We start from the raw sequence: 25,377 nt of genomic DNA, 5'->3' as shown, positions 1-25,377 counted from the left end.
GCTGCTGCTGCTGCTGCTGCTGCTGCTGCTGCTGCTGCTGCTGCTGCTGCTGAGCCAGGGGTCCACTGTGCCCGCAGAGCCCCCTTCATCCCCAGCTAGCTCTATCTGGGTATGTCCAGCTTTCCCTTTGTCTGAAAGTTCAAAGTCTTATAATGTGGAATATCTTTTTTCATCAATCTAGCTAACATTTCAGGGGATAATCTGTTTCAACTTTGCTCATTTTCCCAGCTTGAGAGGGTATAAGATTTAGGGGTTGCTTCTCCCAAACTTCAGCCAATGAATGACCAGTTATACCCACAAGGTACGCTTGCTGTAGCCAAAGCCAGCACTGCATTGGAGATAGGCATGGCAGTAGCAGTTTTATTTATCATGTTCTTCATTGTTGCTGTTGGTTTGGGTACAGGGTGTGCAACTCAAAGCCTCTTCATGCTACAAAACCACTACATCACCAAACGTCATCTTTAGCCCTTGAAAAAAATGGTTAGTCTAAGGCAATGGTCCCCTGCGTTGCCCAGCCTCACCTTGAACTCACTCTAGCTCAGAGAGGCTTTGAATTTGCAATCTTCCTGCCTCTGCTGTCCTGTAGCTGGGATTATAGGTGTGTGTCCCCAGGCTTAGCTCCAATTCTGAACACAAGTATGGCTTTTCTGTAGATGAAATGTTTCCCTTAACTTCTTTGCATCTACTCAAAGAATTCAAGTCTTTTGAACCAGAAAGTAGTATTTGCAATGACTTAGATATTCCAATCTTCTCTGAAGTATTGTAGCTATTTAATTGTTATGAGTATTTAAAAACAATAAATCATGATCCCGTTTCATTTCAGCCATGTTTTCACAAGAAATTCCTCTCTGCGAGGCACCAGTAGTTTTCTCTCATGTTTGGAAGGAGTAAATGGGATCACTGGTTCACATTAAAATCGCCTCTGTCCACACAAGCAAGCCACCCAGTGAGCGCAATTACCATCTCCATTAACACAGCTGTCTGTTGGAACGAATGCATTTTCCTGTAAGTTTAAGAGTGACTGCTGGCTGACATTTCAGATTATCTCACCAAAGTGACAAGTTCTGTCATTCAAATTAGCATGGAAATTTAATGGTTAATGACAGCTCTTCTCCAGTGCCAGTTTGACTTAGTAGAAGATGTTGCAAACACCAGTTGTTTGTTGGTCCTGGGCTCAGAATGACTAGTGACATGTTATGAGTTATTTTTCCCCATTTATTTTTATCTCTCAAAACTGTTGATGGTTTTCATCTTTACAAAACAGTTCCTCTCCAGGACCTGTCTGTGAAAAGAAGTGATTGTCTGTTATATAATTTGAGAAGTTCACAAATATTCCTCTTAGCCCTAGTAGCTTGTGTGCATACCTAGCTATTTGGGGTCCGAGTCCTTTCTCTCACGGTCAAGCAGATTAGACGGGCTAGAGAGCACATTGCTTATTTTCTCATTGCTGGGATGAGCACCTACAGTGTATTTTGGCTCACTGTTTAAAGAGATACAGTCCACAGTGTTGGAAAAGACACTGGTTGGAGGTTGAGATAGCTGAGAGATGTGTGGTCCTGCTCAGCCTACTTTAAAAAAAAAAGAGAGATTTATTTATTATGTATACAATGTTCTGTCTGCATGTGTCCCTGCAGGCCAGAAGTTGGCACCAGATTTTATTACAGGTGATTGTGTGCTACCATGAGGTTGCTGGGAATAGAACTCAGGACCTCTGGAAGAACAATCAGTGCTCTTAACCGCTGAGCCATGTCTCTGCTCAGCCTACTTTATCTTTCTTCGCTTTGAGTCAGTCTAGGGACCCAGACAATGAAATTGTGCTTCTCATAGTAAGGGCAGGTCCTTTTCTCCAGCTAAACCTCTCCGTAAGTTTTTTCACAGATACACCCAGAGGTGTGTCTCTAAGGGGGATTCCAAATCCAGGTAATCTGACCATGAAGCTTAATCCTTGCATGTTTTTTTCTTTTTCGAATCCTGAGACAAAGACAGCACAGAGCAGCCTACAAGAGAAGAATCCTGTGGTGTAAGCAGTGTTCCTCAACCTTCCTACAGCTGTGACTCTTTCATACAGTTCTTCTTGTTGGGGTGACCACCAACCATAAAATTATTTCTTTGCTGCTTCTTGTCTGTAATTTTGAAATTCTGATAATTATGAATTGTAATGTAAAATATGATATGCAGGATTTCTAATATACTAACTCCAAAGGGATCACAACCCAAAGCTGAGAACCATTGTTTTATAGACTCTATGGAAAATTAAATGCGGGCCATTTCAGTACTCACTGGAACTCCCTCCTGATACTATCATATGATTCTGTTTTATTATTTTACTCGCATCTTGGTACTCTTTACTGATTTTTCTGAGCCCCATTCCCCTACCCTGGTAAGTGGTATCTTTGTCGAGACTAGTCCCTGATAGATCAATAAGTAAAGAGTACACCAGGAACCAGGGGCCCAGGTATAACCTTCAAAGGCCGATGACCCCTGTTGTCCACTCCCATCAGTTAGCCCCATCTGGTAAAAGTTCCACGAACTCCCAAAGTAGTTACAAAAGCAGGGAACATGCACACGAAACAAGAGCCCCTGAAGAGCATTCAGATTTAAACACTAACCCCGATGATCAGAGGTAGTCATTCTTTTCCAGGGTTCCAGGTACTAAGCAGCATTTGTTAGAAAAGCCACTGCTCCATTTTCCCAGAACCAAGCAGGAGCTCAGCCCTGAAGGTTATCACCACAAGCCATTGGCTGGATTGTGATTGCCTGATAACACCTTAGGAAAAGGCTACTTTGATGCTAGCTCTGGCTCCTATCCTGACAGTGAAGTACTTCTGCTCTTGGAGTTGGAAATGTATCATAAGGACTTAAGAAGATATTGGGGTCCTCTGCTGTTTGCAGTCACCCTTCCCTTATTGAATCCTTGCAGACCTCATTCCCATATTGAATCCTTCTTCGGGTTCATGGTTTTAAAAGTCCATTCGCTGGCTGCAACCGTCTTCTCTTTCCATGGAGATTTTATACTTCATAGCGTCGTGTAAGTAGCCCCTTGTTTCTCTCTAAGTGGCTTGTTGATTCTTTTCTCTCTCGCAGCCCTTTTGTCTCAAATTCAATACTGATATGGCATGATTTTTTTCCACTTTTGACACTGAAGTATAGTATTATTTTTCCTTTTTGTAATTGCCCCCAAAGTATAAAGTACCAGGAAGTAGCAAATGAGCTCATCCAAGCTGACAGGGCCTGCAGCGGGCCTGGCTGCAGGTTTATCATAGAGGCCTTTCCACTACCAGCTGAGAGCCAGTTGCTGCTGACTTTCCTTCCTTTGAGTTCTGTGGCATCTCATACAAGTTCTAAATGGGTAGGAGAGTGATAGGTGAAAGGAAGTTGCAGAGCAGGCTGGGGAACTCTTCCTCTAAAGGGCTCCATAGAAAAGGCTTGGGAAACACAGAGTCCAGCTGCTCAGCTAGTACAGTACCCTGCAGGCACTGTCAGCATATAAATGAATAAAAAGCCCTCCCCTCAAGGCTGAGCGAACCCATGGAAGAGAAAGCAAAGAGGTGTCAGAGCCAGAGGGGATGGGGGAGACTAAGAAAACAAGGCCCTCTAAATCAACAAGATCAATGCGGGTCATGAACTCCCAGAGACTGAGGCAGCAGGCACAGGGCCTGTACTGGTCTGTACTAGATGGGGTCCTAGAGCTGAAAGGAGAAGTGAACAGGAGCCCCCACCCCTAAACTGGAAGCAATCGCCAACTGATAGCCTCTTGCAAACGGAAATTTAGTTTCCTACAAGGGAAGAAAATTAGTCTTCAGCAGGGAAGCAAGCTACCCTTAAGCTCAGGCTGTAAGCCCAGTGTCAGATCCAAAGGAAACTCCACTGCCCCAAACTCCAAAAGGCAGGCCAGATACCCAAAAATGAGCTCAATATGAACTATGCGAAATTTTCTTGTGATTGGATAAAAACCAGCATTCCTTAGGAACCTATATCACTAGCAGAAGGGACAAGTTACTATCTGTGGCGCCTTTTACCATACCAAAGCTCATGCTGGCCTCCAGGCTTCCATAGTACCACAAGGACTTGTTAAACATTTCACAGTCCATGCTAGCATCTAGGCCCTTCTCAACTCTGCTCCTACCCTAGAGTTCTCCAGCTCATGAGTTGATGTGGGGTGTCCTTCTGTATACGTGTTGCTTTTTTTGGTGAAGGAATAAAGTTGTTTTGGCCAATGACTTAGCAGAGTAAAGTCAGACAGGAAATCTGAACAGAGAAATATATAGAGAGAGTAGGCAGAGTCAGGGAGACAGGACGTAGCTGCTGAAGGAGAAGGACATCGGAACCTTGTGGTGATACACAGATTAATAGAAATGGGTTAATTTAAGATGTAAAACGAAGCTGGAAATATGTCTGAGCCATCGGTCAAACGGTGTTGTAATTGATATAATTTCTCTGTGATTATTCGAGTTGGGCGGCCGGGAACAAAAGTGCAGTCTCCTTTTAGAGCCAGTTTGATGACTGAGCAGCACTTTGAAGGAGAGCAAAAGCCCAAGCTTCTTCAAGACCGCTCGTATGGTACTTTCTGCTGCTGCAGACATGTGAAGACCAGAAGCTGGATCTGGGTTACTCCCGTCTTCATCCGTGACACGCTGAGCTCACAGCAGTCTCACATGCAAGAATTTAAACATAAGCCCCATGAGAGCAGGGTGACATGAGTTAGAAATGGCAGCCTCTGAAACTGTCTGCCACTAGACCCCAGCCCAGCGTAGTGGCAGCATATGGGAGGCTGCGTGTGTCGAGGATTGGCTCCAACAACATTTGAAAGACATCTGTTGTCCTGTCATCATCACTGAAGACTTTAGGTCTTCACCATCTCTGTTGGTTAGCGCTGTAGAAGTGACCGGCTGTGTTATGCAACCCCGGTTTTTCCACTTGGTAATGTGAGTATTTCTAGGTGAACTCGGCAGCATAGCAATGAGAACAGAGTTGTCCTCTCCCGGGAAGCATTTGAGCTTCTGACAAAATGGGAAGGCATTCTATCCAGAGACATTTTTGGATCAGATTGCTAATTATACATCTTGTAAACCTAAGACCTACAGCATTGTTTAATTCATGAAAACGCCCAAGATGAACATAACCAGTATTTCTGGGTGTGCAGCAGAGGAAGAAATTGTGTTGTTTGGATCAGGCATGTAATGGTATCTACTTTGAGTTTAGAAGAATCATTCTGGCTGCCATGTGGAAGGAACGGCAGGACGGTTTCCAGGCTAGGAAGGGTTTGGTCCAGATTACCTGGACTTGCAATGGTGGTGGATTGACTGGTGGGTGTTTGTGCATGGGGAAGTGTCAGAATCTAGATGTAACGGACATGTAGAGAACAGGATCTGCAGGTTGGCGGAAGGACAGGGGAGGTAGGAGGCAAGAATGACTACTTGTAGCTGAGCTGGCAGGAGGATGCATCACCGTTTGCCGAGACGGAGACTTTGGTGTGGTTAAGATGGGGCAGAGACTTGAGGCGTTCAGTGGACTAGCAGTACGAAATGAAAAGCCAACTAACTGTATCAGACACACTAATCAAGAGAGCCAGGGGAAAATCTTAATTAGAAATACCGGCCTGGGACTCTCAGCATTCAGATGACATTTAAAGTCAGGACTGAAAATAAAAAAGGTCCCCTGGGACACATAAACTATTGAATTATTAAGTTTTTAAGGCAAATTGATTTTCTCTTAAGTCATCTTATTGGAAGATTGAAAGCCTTGCATCCTAGATCGTGTGTTTTCAAATGCAAACCTAAGGAGCCTTTCTTTAAAAGCAAATCAGGAAAGGCCAGAACTCCCAGGCACAATAAGCCCTGTCTTTCGCTGAGAGCCTGAGCAAAGCGGCTGAGGGAGGACAACTCTCAGGGGAAGGAGACAGTTTTCTATACTCGTGTTTAGTATAGACATTGGGTCTGGGTCTGGGAGTGGTTTGCAGCATGAAATAGCAAGGATTGTTTGACAGGAAAGGCATAGTACAGGTTAAAGAGGAAATTGGATCTTGAGATTTCCTTTTGTTTTCTCCTGAGCTGTAACACGATTCAATCAGTTGTTGTACCATGACTCGCTCAGTTGAGGATTATTTTCTTTTTGTGTTTTCAAGTTATAGACATGCTGCACACATCATGTAATGCCAGCACTGAGGCCATGGAGTAGAGGATGGCTACCTTTCGGGCGTTAGTATTGCTGTGATTGGAAATCACTAAAGGCATACATGCGTAGACATGGGATCAGTTAACGTAGAGAGCATTGATGCAGGCTTGTCTTCCCCTTAGGGTTCAGTGTTTATGACCATAGACGACCCTCCAGTATTACCTATTTGAAGCATAGGAGACAGGATAATAGCCTCAAACCTACAGTCTCGACTTGAGTCACGATGCCATCTAAGCTTGTGTTGCTTTCCAAAGGCTTTGCTGCAGAAGTAGATGGCGTGTCTTTGTGAGGGACAGTGCAGCTTTGCCCTGTCACCAGCCTGGTTTCCTTGGCCACTCTCTGTACACGGGATGGTCATAAACACTGAACCCTAAGGGGAAGACAAGCCTGCATCAGTGCTCTCTACGTTAACTGATCCCATGTCTACGCATGTATGCCTTTAGTGATTCAGCTCACAATTGTTCCCTCGGCTTGATGGAACAACTGTCCACATCTTTCCATGAAGTTATTCCGTGATGGAAGTCATACTTAGATTTCTTGCAGACTTTGACATCTTGAGTGCTGGGCAGGAAATTGCATCAATAAATGACAGAATGGAAATTGATGAAAAAAAATATTTCAGTGGGAAACATTTCTTTTTTCTTTTTAATTAATGTCTAGCAGCTACATACTTATGGGGTCCAGCGTGATAATTTAATACATATATACAACATATGATTGTAATGTCAGGGTAATTAATTATCTGTGCTGGTGGCCCCACTTTTGGCTATTTTACTTTGATGATGGCAGCTCGTGTACACTGCCTAAGGGGTAATAGTCACCTCCCTGCACATTCCCATAATCCTCGGTACACCCTGTCTGTTTCCATGTCGCCCTGTAAGACGCATGGCTAATTGATATCAGTCTCAGAGTTGAAGTCAACCAAGGTAACAAGCTGATTGGAATCACGTGGTTTGTGAGGTACAGGTTGGTATCTGACCACACCCTTGGAGAAGTCTGTACCAGGTTCTTCTTCTCTGCCCTGGTGCTGGTTCACCTGTCAAGGAGCAGGAATTTCAGCGGGGACACCCGTCAACCAAGGGCGGTCTGAAGCTTCCCGTTGGCTACTCTCCTACTGAGAATAGGCGAGCTACTGAGGTCCTCATCTGTGAAATATAGACAGCTTGCAGTGCAGGGTCATTGCGAGCACCATAGCTGTACAGGTGTGGGCGATCCTGGCTCAGCCCATACAGACACTCGTGTTTGGTACGGTGGAGAGCAGTCCTTAACCCGGCAGTTCCTAGGTCGGCGGTAGAGGTTTAATGCGTTCTTGCTGAGTAACTAAAATGTGTTAAGTATATTCCATCATATCTCCTGGGTGACCAGGAGGTAGGAGAGATGTGTGTAAAGAGGGGATTGTAAACACAGTTCTGAGTGCTTATCATAGCACCGTGACAGAAAATAGTACCAAGTAAAGCGTTTCCTGGTTGACGGCTTGTGATCTTCCCCAGATTATGACTGAATGTTAGTTATAGGCAAATATGCTTTTGTTTGTTTCTTTTCTGAGACAGGGTTTCTCTGTGGAGACCTAGCTGTCCTGGATCTCACTCTTAAGACCAGGCTGGCTTTGAACTCACAGAGATCCTCCTACCTCTGCCTCTCAAGTGCTGGGATAAAAGGCTACCACACCCAATGCACATATGTATTTTATTTTAAAAATAGCATTTACCATGCCTTTAGGGCGATGTTGCCTTTCACAGTCTGGCACCACGTACTGGTGGGGATCGGAGCCGAACCTAAATGGGAGAGGCGAGCAGAAGGGATGTGAGCACGTCTGTGGACAGACCCACTTTGTGTACAGTCCTGCTTGACAATGTTAATGGCTGGGGATTTTCTGAGGAAATATACCAGGAAACGTTCAAAAGACAGGAAGAGCTAGCTAGCACAATAGATGGTGGGGTCATCCCCGAAGTGAGGGGCTTCCCTGTGGATGGTGTGAAATGCCTAGTTCTGCATTTCTGTCCTCCACAAAAGCCCTGGGAGTGTTTATTCTGCTCAGCAAGAGCTGTGTGAACACACACACACACACACACTTCTTTCTTTTTCAGATTAGTCAAGGGATAAATAGGTATTGATTTTTGCTTTTTATTTACACCTCCAACTTTTCTTTACTTAGGAATAGGCCCTTTGAGAACAGGTACCTGGTCTAACACAGAGTCACACATTCTCTCTCTCTCTCTCTCTGTGTCTCTGGAATACATGAACTATTTTATATCTCTGATACTCCCTGTGTGGAACAGGACTAATTAGTAAGTAGAATTCACACAAACCAGAGCTTAGCTGAAGTTTGAGTATTAGATGTCATGATATCATTGGTAGCATTTATCTTTTTAATGTTTAAATCTAGAGTGTTGATTTGTAGAGCAAAATAACTTAGAAGAGAAAAACTGTAACTGGCTTTGAATATCACTTGCTGTGGGACAATGGTCTTTTATCCCGTCACTTGTAATATTTTTAATACAATGATGATTGGCTAGTAACCAGGCAGGAAATATAGGCAGGGCGACCAGGCAGGAAGTATAGGTGGGGCAATGAGAATAGGAGAATTCTAGGAAGAGGAAAGAGTCAGTCTGCAGTTGCACTGAGACACAGAGGAAGCAAGATGAGAATGCCTCGCTGATGGAAGGTACCAAGCCACATGGCTAACATAGACAAGAGTTGTGGGCTAATATAAGTTATAAGAGCTACAAGAAGCCTGAGCTAATAGTCCAAACAGTTTATAATTAATGTAGGCCTCTGTGTCTTTTGGGGGGTACTGAATGACTGAGGGACCAGGCAGGACAGAAACCTTGGTCAACAATCAGCCTTTGCCTCTGTGTATTTTCTGATGTCAGTATGGTTAAGGTCATCTTGGTTTCTCATTTGACCCTCCACTAATCTGTAGTTGGAGCTCTCAGCACTCCAGAACCCAGCTGCATTCTCCATCCTGCCCAGGGCTGGTGAGGAATGTGGTTCTCTGTGCAGAACTCCCTCCACTCCCTTCTCAAGAAGGAGAGAGTATCTGTGGGGAGGAGACTCACCTCCAGAAGCATGTCAGGCTGCTCTGTTCACTTCATCTTTAGACAGCCATCCTTGCAGCTCCTCCCAGAGTATGGCAGCCTCTTTCTTAGCCTCTGCTCCTATTGCTAAAACTTGACCCAGTGAGGCATGAAGTGGCCCAATTTACACTCAACTCTGTGTGGCATACCTCTTTCTTTGTCAACTGCCTTTTTACCTAGTCACTCTCTTTTCTTTATCTCCCTCCCCTTCTTCCTACCCTCCCTCTTCTTCCTTCTGTCTTCTACACTGGGGGAGCTTTTCACCTAGGTGTGGGGAAAGTGTTCTGTGTCTTTCAAGCTCAATCGCCTATAATAAAGCTCTTCACCTCTCATTTTTACACTAGTAGGCAGCCTGAGGGTTCAACAAAATACATGTCCCCACGGTCTGCAAATGCAAGCCTGCACTTTTAGCCCTCTCTGCTGGGAAGTGGGCAAGCCTGTTTAGGGAGTAAAATCAAGGATGATCTCCTGTGCCTTGCTGTCTTCTAAAACAGGCTGCTGTGTCAGTGGAGGCCCAGGAAGTCACTGGCAGAGAGAAATAGACATGATAAGATGTAAACCCACTGCCCAGCTGCAGAAGCAGGTGTGGACTAGCAAGCTGCTCCCTTATTTCCTGATGTTGAACTTTGTCCTGTATGTGTGGAGTGGAGAGGGCACTCGGGCTACGGAGGGACAGATGTTCTCTTGGATTAGATAAGACAGTTCTGACTTAGTAGAATTTGCACGATTTACAGAGATCTAAAGCCTCGAGAAGCTGATAGATGGAGATAATGTTCTTACAACTTTTCCACTTGAATAAACTACAAACACTTGATGAAGTCAGGAAGTAGAGAGAAAGTTTAAGGAGTTATTTTGAGAAATCATAAATGATGCTTAGAATACCACTTTTTTTTGGGTTGTTGTTTGTTTGTTTTTTTTTTTTTTTCCAATGACAGAAAGTCAAGCCATTGTGCCTTGAAGGAACCAGACCTTTAAATGTCTTTTGCCTTTTCTGCATCAATTGCCCTTTTGACATAAAAAGAAGAATCCACTCCGGCCTGACAGTCTTGTAGTCTCGCGCTGAAGGATTTGAGGGATGCTCATTTCAGGCAGATTAGTCTTTAAGAAATGGTTGATGTTCGCCCATTTTTCAAAGACATGTAAAATTGGGGATTTGTCTTTTAGGGGGCCGTTAAGTGTGAAGCTGCAGAACAGATGGAGGCACCAGGACCTCCTGCCTAGAGGGTTGTGTTGCTTTATTGTACCCAACAGGAGGCCTTGCAACATCTAGTGACAGAGGGGAGCTGACTTTGTTCGCTTTGGGCATTCGAGGCTGGGATACCCAAGAGCCGCACCTATGTTACAGGACACACCGTCTTTGGAAAGCTGACAACTGTCCACTTCAGGGTTGGCCTCAGGAAAGAGAGAAAGTTCAATGTCCTGGCTAAGACAGAAAAATATTTGCTTTTACTGTATGTGTTTTGATGAGCTCTGGGTCAAGCTGTCCTATTGTGACCTGTGTTTGTCAGAAGTGGAGTTAGTGTGGGCCAGGAGACTATGGGAAGACTCGCTGCTTCTACAAAGAGCTTCAGTATGGAAGAAAAGCTAAAGGAATAAAGAGGGAGGGCATGACTGCTTCTAGGTATGCTGGAGGAGAAGGTTTCCTCTAGATATGAGAGCATAGCCAGAGGCAGAGACATCTGAGAGAGTTCATAGTGAACATGACCCTGAATCAAGTCATGCGAGGAGGGAGGCGTGGAGGGGAGAGCCAGGAGACCAGGAGGGTAAAGGGTAACAGGATAAAAAAGGGACCAGCATACCCAGCATGGCTGGATTACATTGAGAAGGGCAGCTGAGAGAAGGGCAGCCCAGTCCCTTGATGGAGAACTTTAGGGTATGGGGAGGGGTATGCCAGCCATGCCGTGTAACAGGCAGGGACTGAGGGATGCTGGGAGCACCTGACAGCCAGGCCAGCTTTGCTATGTTCAGTAGGCACTTTAGTTTTCCCCAGGTTTGAGACCTGGCAGATACAGGCCTAGGAGAGTCTTTTCCTACAGTGTTCGGTATTTTTATCTCTGCATCTTCAATTTGAAATTGGAGTTTCCTGCCGAAGGCGACATAATTCTGGTTTATTACTAAGGTAGATAGACTGAATGGCCTTTCTGCTGTCCGTGCTTACAGAGAATGCAGAATACATGCTACATCTTAAAGCTGCATTCTTTAGTAGGCAAGCTTGTTGTTCTAGGTTCAGGAAACAGATTTTTAATGAACAGTTAAGTTATTCAGTGTGCTAGAAAGAGCTTCAAGCCTGATCACTATTAAAGAAGAAGGATGTCTGGGCCGTGGAGATGGCTCAGCAGGTCCAAGTTCCTGCTGCAAAACCCTGATGTAACCCAGGAACTGGGGTAAAAGAAACTACTTCCAAAAGTTGTCGTCGAACTTCCACATACATGCTTGTGTATGTGCGCATGTACACGCTGTCCTCTGATTTCCACATGCATGCTAGTGTATGTGCATGTACACAGTCTTCTGGTTTCCACATGCATGCTAGTGTATGTGCGCACGTGCACGCTGTCCTCTGATGTCCACATGCATGCTAGTGTATGTGCAAGTACATGCTGTCTTCTATTTCCACATGCATGCTAGTGTATGTGCGCACGTACACGCTGTCCTCTGATGTCCACATGCATGCTAGTGTATGTGCAAGTACACGCTGTCCTCTGATTTTCACATGCATGCTAGTGTATGTGCGCACGTACACGCTGTCCTCTGACGTCCACATGCATGCTAGTGTATGTGTGCATGTACACGCTGTCTTCTGGTTTCCACATGCATGCTAGTGTATGTGTGCATGTACACACTGTCCTCTGACTTCCACCTGCATGCTAGTGTATGTGTGCATGTACACGCTGTCTTCTATTTCCACATGCATGCTAGTGTATGTGCATGTACACGCTGTCCTCTGACATCCACATGCATGCTAGTGTATGTGCATATACACGCTGTCTTCTGGTTTCCACATGCATGCTAGTATATGTGTGCATGTACACGCTGTCCTCTGATTTCCACATGCATGCTAGTGTATGTGTATGTCCACACTGTCTTCTGATTTCCACATGCATGCTAGTGTGTGTGCATGTACATGCTGTCTTCTGACGTCCACATGCATGCTAGTGTATGTGCATGTCCACGCTGTCTTCTGATTTCCACATGCATGCTAGTGTATTTGTGGTCCTCGGACTCCTATATACATGCTAGTGTATGGGCACATGTACACACAATAATAAGTTAAATTAAAAGGAAGCACCTTATCATTAATTAATATTTCACTTTTTTATATTTTACAAGCAAATGATAATTTTACAATTTTAAAGGTCCTTCTTTTGAAATTTTTATAGCTGCTACCCAGTGTTTAGATTCATTCTAATATTTGTATTTTAAAATGCTTAATATATCCATAAAATATAGAGAAATTGACTTAGTTTTGATTATTAGAAATTTCTATATTAGCCTGTATTATCAGTAGTGATGCTTTGAATTTCTCTATTAATCTATTAGTGCTTTATAAAACATAACTAACATTTAACTGGTGCTGGAGGCTATAACACACTTTTAACTATAGTCATTAATTGAAGATTTTCTTCCAGGCAAGTCATTATATCTATATCTATATTTATTTTCTATATCTATCATCATGTCTTATGTCCCTGACCTTCAGCCATGCTTAGAAGTTCAAGCTTGCTATTCTTTTGTTAAGGGAAATAAATACCTGTAAATTCCTTCAAACTCTAGATGAATGCATCCTGCCTTCATTTTACGTTTTGTACATTTGACATGTTTTGGGAAATTTATATGCTAAAAATCGAAAATTGTGTTAAGTTTCAAAAATCCTATTAATATTTGGCCACTTGTCCTCACTAATCAGAATATAGAAAGCAGTCATTTTGTGGATAAAGCCCTGAGGGTTTTCACACTGTCAAATTCACTTCACAGAGAGAAGAAGTTTCCTCAACTGATGGTCAGAAAACTAAAAACAAATGCAAATTGTCTCCTGAACTGAAGAAGCAGTAGATGGATTGTTCCTAATTAATGTATTGTGAAATAAGCGGCTGTTTTCGGCCCTAACACCAGCCCTATTGTCTATTTTTGAAGACATTTGCAAAACCTATCTAATCTGCTTCATAAAAGAGGACAAAGGATAAATATTTATGCGTGTTAATTTTGATGCCAATGGGGAGGGGGAAGGGGAATACGGTCATGGGAATAATTTTAACAAGTCTCTTTTAAATGGTACAGCTCTTTAGAAAGCAATACCCCAGATTGCGATAGTTAGCCGAGATGCACAGTGAGAAAAGCCTGTGTAGCCACTGCCTCATTGGCTTATACACTTGGAGGAGGGGTAGAACAGAGAGCAGGATCCCAGGAGAACGAGGTGCCCTCCAAAACCCCTGAGGAAGGATTTAAAAGTTCATCTATAATTGATGAGTGCTGAGTTGGGAATGTTCATTTTTATTCTGGTTCCTTAATTTAGAGATTGCAATTTCGTGAGTTTTGCCCCAACTTGTCATTAAAGTCGCTAAGACAAACTGGCAACGTTTCCTTCCTTAATAACTTTTCATTTAAATAATAGTAATAGAGAGGAAGCGGAAAGATTTTATAGAAAACTTATTACATGGAAAGAACAGAATTCCATTAATCTCCTGGATAATGTAAGTCAGGTAAATACCAGGTTTGCAAGTATCATATACACAGTGTGGGCTTTCTTGTCTTGAAACTGTACACGTTTGCTCGAGATCCCCAGCGACCTGCTGGCTCGTTCCCTCCGGCCCCTTTATCGGGTGGCTACTGTGACAACCCTGCAGATTGGGGCTGAAGTGGAGCAGAGAAGGAGCAGTGCTCCTACTACAGCTGTGTTACCTGGGGAGACGTGGAAAAGGCAGGCACGAATAAAGCCCATTCGTAGACATCTCTTCCGGTGTCTCTGAGCAGCTCAGACAGCAGTGCTGGGGTGTGTCGGTCTTTGCTGGGACCAGACATGGATGAGACACAGAGTGCTGGGGATAGGTTGGAGCAAGCCTGCCCTACTCTCTCTCCACTGCAGGACACATTCCGTGTGGTCACTCTCCCGCTGCGCACACCTCCACCCCTCTTATTTTATTGCACTTCAACTACTCACACTTAAATAAGTTCTAATGAGACGGTTTGAGAGCCACTGTTTTAACATCAGAAACTTTATAAGATCTCTGAAGCATCAGTCTTTTCGAGGGTGGGGTCACTGTGGCTTCAGTCAGTCTCTTAAGGACTTTTAATGTTCTAATTTGATAGACAGCAATTTAAAGCTTTACCGTAAACATCCTTAAGGTTTAAGGTCTTTGTTGCAGACAAATATTACTGTGCAAAATGATTAGGAGTGCAAGGTTATTGCCAAGAACGACAAGAAATGAGTGTCTTTAATAAAACTCCATCATTAACCACTAATGGTAGCAAAGATAGGAGGGTTTAAGCTGAGCATGGTTGTGGTTGATGACATGACCCATCCAATTTCCCTTGAAAACAATGGCTGTCTTTTGCCAAACACGTATCCACAGATTATGTGTTTAAAGAAGTAAGGTTTCATGAATTCATGTTGTATAGTGATAACTGGACTAAAATTTTTGCCTATGTATGTGGGTACATGCTTCTAGTTGTATGTTTGTGGATATGTATTCGTATGTGGACGTATGGAATTCAGAGGTTTATTGCTCCTGAGGAACCATGCATCTTGGGGTTCAGGGAGTGTCTCTTGCTGATCTGGAACTCTCTGACTGGGCTTGGCTGCTGGCTAGCAGGTCCAGGGGTTATGTGTCTACACCCCAGTACTGGGGTTAGAGTGCACACCACTGTACTTGGCTTCTCTGTGTTGCTCCTGAGGATGGAAATCTGTTCATAATATTTCTGTGGCAATACTTTACTTTATGAGCTCTCTTCCCAGCCTTAGACAAAATGTGTTTAAGATATTATATCTTTAATTTTCTGACATTGTCTAGTTTTCATTTTCTAATACAAATGAAATTGTATATGTGTTGAATAGGCCATCCGAAGAATGCCTATGGTGGTATTGTTAATTATGCTTTTTTTAATTAAAAAAAAAAGAGTACACTCTCTATATTCCACTTATTTTCAAAAGGACCCATTGCAGTTTTGCTTCCAAATAAAACAGCCCAGCTGTGTCAGAATAACCCTGTGCTGGGAAAATCAGAATTGGAAATGGCCATGCTTGGAAGCCAGAGCTATCAGGGCAGCCTGTGAAATTTGATGAGAAAGGATAGATTTGCATATTCTCGTAGTGAGTCTCCATAGGATACCTTTGCAAGGGAACAACTATAAATGGTGATTGGTTTGTTAGTAACAGTACCCATATCTAGCAGATCTCAGCGCTCGTGGGAACCGAGTCTGGGGTGCTTCCTAATAGAGAACTCACACTTGACTATGATATTTGATGGGCTGGATCCTCCCACCTGGAAGGATACCGTGAACAGCTAATTTTTCCTCATTTCTCTGTGCCCTCCTTGATAAAGTACTAGTTCCAGCCCTGAAAATTCATTGAGTTTGGGGGTAACAAGAATCCTACAGATAGGAGAAATGACAAGCTCCTTTCTAACAATAGTTTAAATGAGCAAGAGGAGGACCATATTAAATGACAACAATCCAAGCAGCAAAAGAATGGTGTTCCTCCTACCTACCTTTTGGTGTTTTTGTTTGTTTGAGTTTTTTTGTTTTTGTCTTTTGTTCTGGACACAAATGATGTAGGAATCTTCTTCCTCATGACTTAAAGATTCGACCAATCAGGTGCCGAGGGCTGTCTTCTCCCTTGTGTTCTAAGGCCTAAGACCATCCATTGATAATTTTATTCTTTCTTCTGACATTTATTAAGCCCCAAACTTAGATGGTAAGTTCTTGAGGGTACAAGTGAGAGTAGAGTGTGGGGTGTATGTGCGTGTGCGCGTGTGTGTGCATGTGTGTGTGTGGTGGGGTGTCCTCCAGGAGGAGTCCCTGCTTGATTTGGGAGCCTAAATGTGAGGAAAGCCATCACACTTGTGCAGAATTAGGACGCAGCCCTGTGTGAGCGCTGAAAGGGCTTCTAGGGGGATGGGTTGGAAAGAGCACTCAGACAGGGACCAGGTGTCGAGAGAGTGTGAGACACTGCACAGAAAGTACAGTAATGCTGGGAAGTCAAGGTTCTGTGTCTTCAGATGGAATATTAATGTGGTTTATATAACATGCGATGTCATATACACGATGCCCTCCCAAAAAGTCAGCATTCAGAATGGGAGTCTCAATTCAAAGGGGGGGGGGAGCTGTCTATGGAGGCAGATCATAAAAGTAAATACCTACTTGCATGAGAATAAGAGCTGCCCTAGATAAGATTGGTGTGTTAGGCTAGGGAGTCAAGGAAGAGCAAGAACTGTGAGCTCTGCATTTGGTCCCGAGTCAAGTCTGTGAGCAGGGTAGGGGTGCAGTTATGGTTTATACACAGAGATACCCTTCAGGGTCAAATGATGGGAAACTTAGAGGAACTTGAGAGGGAAATGATCCTAGTTTTGACTAAAGCCTCTCACCACGCGAGAAGCAAGAATTCCATCACAATCAATGCATTTGCTATAAAGACAACTGACAGAATTAATATTCCTTTTATATGCAAATACATTAAAACAGCAATTTATTCCTTTCCCAGACACATTACCTTAAAAACAACTGTTTATGATAAAGAAAGCCTACCTTGTTATATCCCCTGGGCCAGATTGTTACTTTATCGGTTGCAACCCTGTCTGACGCCCCTCTGGAACCACCCATTGCTAAGGTGGTTACTTCAGCTCCACTAAAATTCTGTATATGATCATTGTAAATATTGTAAGTAAAAATAAAAAATCAAGAAATGAGCTGCACTCTCCCTTAAGGAGCCAAAACTCACAAGGAATACTGAAGGTTTCTTTTCTCCTAGTGATTATGTTTAAGCCTGTATTAAAATATCTCTAATGAAATCACCAACCCTGTTTTGTAATGTGGTCAGTCCTGGCATTCTTTTCAATATCAAAGCTAAGACTCTGTTTTGACCTGAGGAACATTCCATAAAACTCCATGAGAACTCCTTCTGGTGCTGTGCCTGTGTGTGTACCCCAGAAAGCTGACACTCTGGGAGCTGTGTGTATTGTATTGTGTCTTTGATTTCTAGCACTTGAGGACAGAAACCAGAGGAAGGGGCACAGGAAAGCATATAAAGGACCTTCTTTTCTTCATTTTAGCAAAAACAATCCAAAAACTTAAAAGGAATTTATGGAAGCTGATCAATTCTTTATTTCAAAGAATTCCTCTATATAATATTCTCTAAATATTCACCATCTAACCTTGAAGAAAGGCATCTGTTTCTTTTTTTTTCTTGTGCATTTGCCAAATACTTGGTATTGGGTTTAATACATTTAATGGAAAAATGATATCTTATTTACTAATAAAAGTTTCCCATGAACGATGTGAAAAGCAATTATCATTTCTGTAACTGCCATCTGCTTTGTGTCATGAAGGCATTCTTGTCCACTGGATGAATAACGCACCGTTGCCATGGAGCGAATACGGAAAGCCCAGTGCTTGGATGTGCCTCTCTCTTAGAGTTAGAAAAAATGCCTTTTAGCTCATTATTTTCCAGAACACACTCTGGAGGCAAAGCTTGTGGTTTATGGTTGTTGTTGTTGCTTTACCTTTCTGTCTACTTTACCTTTTCAGTGGCCAAAATCAGCATGCTGGTAATGATTTCCAAAAATCTAAAATACCAAGAAAGAAAGTTTTTCACTCACCTCTGTTAAGTAGAAGCCTTATTTTGGTGTTGGGATTCAGATCCAGTCTCCAAACCTCTAGCTACTAATTCTAGTGGAAACACATACACACACACATACACACACACACACACACACACACACACACACACACACACACACACACACACACACCATACACTTCCAGGCTCCCCAGTTGAGTTTTTATGTCTGCTGGACTCTCAGGACGTCTCTCTGATGCTGGCCAAGCAGGTGATGACCTGAAGGAGCAATAGTCAGATTGGGGACCTGGTGGTTCCTAAGTAGTAAAGTCCCAGGTCTGCTCTCTGTTTACAATTTTGCCTCTTTCCAGTGTGCTAGGATACGTTTGAGATAATTGTTTAGATGCTCTTCTAAGATGCAGTGGGCCCAAACCATAACCTTTGGGAGGGGTGTTACTTTGAGTAGTTCCTGAAAGTACCAATTGATAGCGCCAGTAATTCAAGTTTCTCTTGTGACCTTGGCTTGTTCCTGAGTCACTCAGGAGACTGCCCCTGCATTGGTAGGGTGAGCACAGTGCTTGAACCCTGTGGGGATTACAAGCGAGTTCATTTCTGACCACAGTGGCAGTCATTAAACAAATGTTCGTCATTCCCTCCTGATAACATTGCTTCAGTACCTTCTTTTCCTGCTTCTGATCCCTTTTTCCAGTCTCTGAAATCAAAGCAGGAAAAAAACCTTAACCTGATGGTTCTGGGTTATTTATCACGAGGGCCTCTTAGGGTTCCCCCTGTGGGAAAGGAACGGGAGGCAGCAGCCTGTGCAGAGAGAGATGAACTGCAAAGCAGGCCCAGTGCAGTCTACCACCTGAGCTTGGCTGGCCCTTCAGAGTGTGACAACTTATAATACAGAGATCTGTCATTGTAAGGGAATGGCGTTGGCAAGGACATCTAACTTGAGGAAAGCGTCTGCCCTCATCTGAGGCTGTTCTAGAAATAATTACCCTGTGCCTCAGTACCCCTAGTCACAAGAGAATTCTTTGTGCTCTTCTCCTTTTTGTCTCTTTCCTTCCCCAGCTCAGATCCGAAGTCTTCAAGAATTCTACCCCTCCTCCCCTTTTGCTGCCACTGTAGGATCCTCACAGTGCAGATATATTCACGGGAGGCATTCAGCGAGGTGAAAGGTCGGTTTTCAGTGTGTTCTCGGAGTACTAGAATGTCTATAGATCCTTCATGACCTGCGCCTGCATCATTCCGGCTGGCACTACAGTGCTCCGCGCCAGCCTTGAAGATTCTACAGTGATCTCATTTAAAGCTGATATTTAATTTTGAGGGCATGTGTAGCTGGAATTTTCTTTGCACTGTCAACCAGCTCTCAAATAAAGATGCAAGGACTTATTATTAATTATGAATGCTTGACCTTAGCTTAAGCTTGTCCCGCTAGCTCTTTTAACTTAATTTAACGTGTTTTCATTCCCCTGTGTTCTGCCTTGGGGCTTTTTACCTTTCTTTCATTCTGTATGTCCTACTTTCCTGCCTCCTCTGCATCTGGCTGGCCCCTAGAGTCTCCCTGGTGTCTCTTTGGTCTCTTTTTCTTTCTTCCCTAGAGCCTAAACTCCTCCTACTTCCTCTCCCTGACTGGAAGTCCTGCCTATACCTTCTCCCTCACTATTGGCCATTTGATTTTTTTTTATCAGAACAATCTGGTGCCTTAGGCAGGAAAAGTAATACGGCAACATTTCTTTATATAATCAAGCAAATGCAACAATACATCTTTGCATAGCTAAACAAATATTCCGCAACAGGCACGTGTCTGTTCTGTTGAGAAACATAAAAGTATGAGTTTCATCTTGTTGCTAAATTGAATGTGAAATGACGCCAGAACCTGAGACTGATTGCCTGTGTTCTGTGTTGAAAGTAGTTGGCTCCTACGTGACCTTTCAGACCACAGCTTCTTGATGAGTTGCAGATCTTTTGAGCAGGAAGATGAAGCCAAAAGTTCTGTCTTGGAGAGATGAGATCCTGTCTTTGTGTCCCTAGGGCAGAAGCATTTTTGCTGTGTTTTCCTACACCATGGTCTATCCAGCTTGCATTGTCAGCTTGTAAAGGACAAGGAACAGTGTTTGTGGGGCTGGGACTGAGTTGTGGCAGCTGGAGTAAATAGTGCTTTGGCAGTGATGGTGAATGATATGTTATCGTCTGTGACTGCGGCCACATGCTTGACTTGTAATACCTTTGAGTAATGTGCTTTGAGTCCTAGAACTCTGAGGTTGAATGTCTGTGCACCCATCTTCAAAGCCTGAAAATGTTTTATTGTTCTTTACGTAAACAAATGGCATCATTGAACCTGAGAAAGAGTCCCTATTATGTGACACTATTTGACTTTTCTTTGCCGCTGACTTAGAAAATATTTAGTGGTTATATTTGAGAATATTTCTTACAGATATTTAGTCTGCACTTACCCAATGTCATTATGTAAAGGAAACGCAGTGTTTGTGACACTATGCTGGTAGTTGGGACATTTTTACCAGGACACTGACGATATGCATTTAATGCTTCGGCCCTTGAATGTATATTTTAAGGACATGAATATAAATGAGGTTTATGTACATATTTATTATTCTAAGTAATTAATTTATTTCTTTATTTTACTCTAAAAGGAAAGCTTGAGTTAGGATTTTTAATATTTGAACATTGTAAATGGGAAAATGAGCACCATCCATACAGTGAGTTTCAGCTGTATGCTCAGTGCTGGAACAGACACCCTGAGTCTGAATTTCCAGCTCCGCAAGCTGGTTGTGAATTGCTCTGTAGCTGTTCAGTTCAGAAGAAGATGAACAAAGACATGAAATCAAGGGGCCAACACATTGTGTGACCATGTTTGGTGGATCTTAACCTGACTGGGGAGAAAACTGCCGCTGAGAAGTAGACAATGAGTAGAGTTTATACAAAGGCTTGGCTTCTGTGCAATAGCTGGTGACGAAGTTAATCTTCAGTTATGGGCCTGTGTCTTGCAAGAACACTTGTAGAAAGTCCACATAGATTAGTGGAATGTTTGTTCCCAAAACAAGATTTTGAAATATATGTTTTAGGAGTGTTCCATGGAAAGGCAAGCAAAGACTTTGTCAATGTGTGTTTCCTTTGGAGCTTTGCTTCACTAAGCTGGTCGTCTTTAGTTTGTAGTAGAGTATTGCTATGGATGACAGAGGTGGCATAGTCACGTCTTCGAGTCATTTTTTGTTTTGCCTGCGGGTTGTTCTTTCAGCATGCTATTTCATGACCTGAAGCCTGAATGCAAACATTGCTTGGTCCTCATCCATTTGTATTGAGAAATTGGAAGTGGTTTGTCATTTCGGGGTGCGTAAGTCAAAGCCATGCTTCGAGCTGTCTTGGAAAGTGCTTGTTTTCAGCGTGGTCTATACTTCACTACTTACTGGTAGGTGCTGTGGCAGGTGTCCCTTAAGTTGTGTGAGTCCATTAGAAACCTCTCAGTGGTTTCATGCCTTCTTCCTTCTATGGGTTCCATGTGTTTGTTCATACTCCATTTATGGGCGAGACATGCACGTAGTCATGAAGGAATTGACTCCATGTGGTTACAATGAAAGAGAAAGCCAATCAGGCTAAGACTTAAATTAATACTACCTTGTAGTTTCCAGGGGACTCTCATGAGAAGGGGGAGACTCATTCCTGTAGATAAGGAGTGAGGTAGTTAGAACCCAGAAAACCAGTTTAAGTAGCTTCTTTGAGAGAATGAATTTCAACAAAGGTTGATTCTTGGAGATTTGGATATTTTTAAAATATAAACAATGAAACAAACTTGGCTGTTTCAGACCAAAACATATTACAGTAATGGTCATGCTTCCATTCATTCCCTCAGTGATCACATGCTAGAAAGTTCAGCCTATTTGAGCCGAGAGGCAATTAGGAGCTCAAACCAACACAACCCCAGATTCACAGAGCTTTTCCAAGTGCGTTGTCCAAATGCTGGAGATCATAAATAGTGAGACGGATGTATCTGGTGCCACCGTGCGCGCAAGGTGGAATGGGAGGACGCAAGTCAAGGAAGGGTACCCCAAGGAAGATGAATAACCTAGAAAGCACACAAAGTCTGCCCTAGATGCAGACATTCTCTAGATAGGATTTAATCTACTGTATGTCCAGCAGTTGGGCTCACAAAAAATATCTAGGTTATATGAAGTCTTCTTTCAAGGTGCATGAACTCTTGCTTTTCAAGCAGATATTTTCTTGAACATTAGCATGAGACCATATGGTATTTATTGGTAGAGTTAGAAAATGACTTCATAGACTAGTGTTTGTCTACAGTTATAAAATATTCCATGTTTGCCCCTTGTTGTTATTTTTATCTATCTTGTGGCGCTTTGGGTTGTGTTTCCTGTCCTGTATTTTGCTTTCTAGTGTTAATTTTGTTTTGAGATCATAAAAGGCCTCGAGACATCTCTTAAAGCCCATTAACTTATTGGCATGTTTTGATTTTTTTTTTTTTTGACAGATTCATGTGTTTCTTAAGGCTTTCAAAGATCCCAAAGTAGCAGAAACTTGGTTGAGTGGTTAGGGTTATATCCGAGCCTCATTACTTGAAACAAAATTAGAAATAAGATTAAAATTCTCACCTTTTCAGTGTCTTTTCAACCTGACATAAATTGCAAATTGGAGTCAGAGTGTGTGGTCTTTTTTGGGGGGTGGAAGATGATGACGTTTCTGAGCGTGTCCTGAGTTGTTTCCAACATTTCTCTGACATTCAGTCTCTCTGTCATTCCTGGAGAAGTCTGGGTGAGTCATCTAGATGCTCCTCTTTCTTAGGAGCATCCATCCTAGTCTACCTTACTCTGCAGTGTTCCCCAAACCAACTGATCTAAAGCAGCAAAAGCATCAATCTATAATTAATGGTGCCCCTCCCCACTCCATTGCAAGTGTTGAGAGCGCTGAGGAATGTGGGGATTATGGCTGAGGGTTTAGCTCTGACAATGTCTTGCTGAGTCACCCTTGATTTTACTCTAAGAGAGACTGCTGGTATGCCCTGAGCCTGACAGGGCTTTGGGGAGGAGAGTGAGCCAACAGACAGAGTCCCTTCTCATTTCACGTTGACCATCTCAGGGAAAGGATCTAACAGTGTGAAATCCAAGCCAGCCAGTCTCAGTGCTGAGTACGACCAGTATTCTTCATTTGTTAGTAACATCTGCCTATTAATTACCGCAGCCAGGCACCTGGAGGGAGGGAATAGACCCTGTGGGACTTGAAGCACACAGCCCCTCAAGGACTTACAAGCACTAATTATTGCCTTTATATGTTGCTTTTTTTTATAGTCTTAGTATTTTATATTTTACCTGTGGAGTATTCCACATATTTTCAATGTATAGTCATAGTGTTTATTTCAAGACATTGACTAAGTATATGAGCTTAATGATTTTCTTTTGGAATATATAAGAGTAAAATGACAGCAGGCCCCCGTTCGTTTCCTAGGCAGCAGTGTTCAATCGTGAGCAGCGTGCCTGGCTCTAACCGATTGTCTTCTATTGTCTGTGTCATCTCTCCCAGTTATCGCCAGTTTCCGAGGCACCGTCCCATATGGCCTGTCACTGGAAATCGGAGACACTGTTCAGATTCTGGAGAAGTGCGATGGTGAGGAGTTCCATTCTTTTTTTAAAAAATGTTTATTTGTTTATTATGAATACAATATTCTGTTTGTGTGTATGCTAGCAGACCAGAAGAGGGCACCAGGCCCCATTACAGATGGTGTGAGCCACCATGTGGTTGCTGGGAATTAAACTCAGGACCTTTGGAAGAGCAGGCAATGCTCTTAACCTCTGAGCCATCTCTCCAACCTCAGGCAGTTCCATTCTATGGCTTGAAGCTATGTGAAGAGATTCTTCCCCACAACTTGGCATGACACTTCAAAACATGGCTGTCCATTCCAGAAAGTTTCCCTGGAGTCAGAGCAAGCTATATATATATATATATTTTTTTTTTTTGACAAAACTTGTTCCTTACATATTTAATGTGCGATCATGAGAAAGCAATGAAGTATTACTTTTAAGTTGATTGTATTTTTTTCCTAATTTATTGTCCCTTTTTAGCCCTTACATGAGAAGTAGAAAGCACTGGAACACGTTCTGTTTGTAGGAGTTGATGGCTAACTCTCAGCCTGGAAGGTTTTCCTGTAACCTCAGGGCTCAAAAAAATGAAGGACAAACTCCAAAGATGGAGCTCCTGAGGTTGAGCCTCAAAAGATGGAGCATCTGAAGTTGAATAGCAAGAAACCCAGAGGACTGGCCAGCTTCACTCTAGCCTTGTGGTCTCTCTGCTCCAAATCTAGAATAAAATTATACAATGAATTTGAAATGTTAGTAAACATTCTGTGCGGTATTATTAATGTATGCAACTCATTAAAAATACCTAATCTCTCCTTAGACCTCCATTATTGTTCTAAGGTCCACCCTTGAAAGGATCCTTGAAAGGATCTCAGATGAACTGACTACATGTTTTGTTAACAAAATGACTGGAATTGGAATGTCATGAACATATAAAGAAAATTCCCATTTCCTTCCTTGAAGGCTTCTTTACCCTGGGAATTTATTATATAATATTGTTCTATCTTACAAAGTCTCTTCAGGCGTTAAATTGTGTTTGGACAAATGAAACTGCTACATTTAGCTGGGTTTTGGCTTTAAATGCTGATAATATGAGAATATTTATTCTATTCACTGTAATTGAGAAATCTAAAAATATAATAAGGTTTCCTGTGTCATTACTGAATGCACTCTGTTTCCCCTTGCTATATAAATATAAAATTCTCCCCAAGTTGGTGCATAGAAACAGGGTGTATATTTAATGCGATATAGTAGGTTTTTATTCTGTTAGAATGATTGTTACAAATTGATATGCATCTTGGATCTGTTCTTGAGAGACATTAATAAACCCCATGATATAGACATTCCTACTTCAAGATCAAAATTCCTGTCTTGAACTGCTACTAAGACGTTAGACATGATTCACTGTAAGGAACCAAACAAATGTAATATACAGGGCAACCCTTTCCTTGAAAAATTCAACTAGTCCAAACATGAGAACATTTCTGCGTAGCAAATAATTTCCTATAAATAAGAAAAATGGCATCTGCACTTATAAAAAATACATTAGTTTAACATGACAAAAAAGAGATGCCTCCCCCAGGAATAGTACTAGAAGACTGGATCATTCCCAACTTAAGCACAGTGAACACTGTGGCCAATTACACTGATCAAATACCTCATTGATTTAAAGTATACAAGCTCACTTGGGTAACAATTATTAGGACATGAGGCTGATCTTGTGGCAGGGGGTGGGCTTATGTATGTATACACA

At 42.6% G+C, this 25,377-nt stretch overlaps 1 protein-coding gene across 3 annotated transcripts in view; it reads left to right on the top strand.

The window, feature by feature from the left end:
- Window positions 1-25,377, top strand: part of Dock4 (dedicator of cytokinesis 4) — a 393,633-nt gene that overhangs the window by 148,431 nt on the left and 219,825 nt on the right. For all 3 annotated transcript variants that reach the window (XM_013347825.2, XM_026782419.1, XM_026782413.1), the window contains exon 2: window positions 23,572-23,655. In XM_013347825.2, coding sequence (XP_013203279.2) covers window positions 23,572-23,655 — 84 coding nt within the window. The remainder of the gene's footprint in view (window positions 1-23,571; window positions 23,656-25,377) is intronic.

This window comes from Microtus ochrogaster, chromosome 1, assembly GCF_000317375.1.
Source record: "Microtus ochrogaster isolate Prairie Vole_2 chromosome 1, MicOch1.0, whole genome shotgun sequence".
Lineage (NCBI taxonomy): Eukaryota > Metazoa > Chordata > Mammalia > Rodentia > Cricetidae > Microtus > Microtus ochrogaster.
This window is presented reverse-complemented; position numbering and strand designations above follow the sequence as displayed.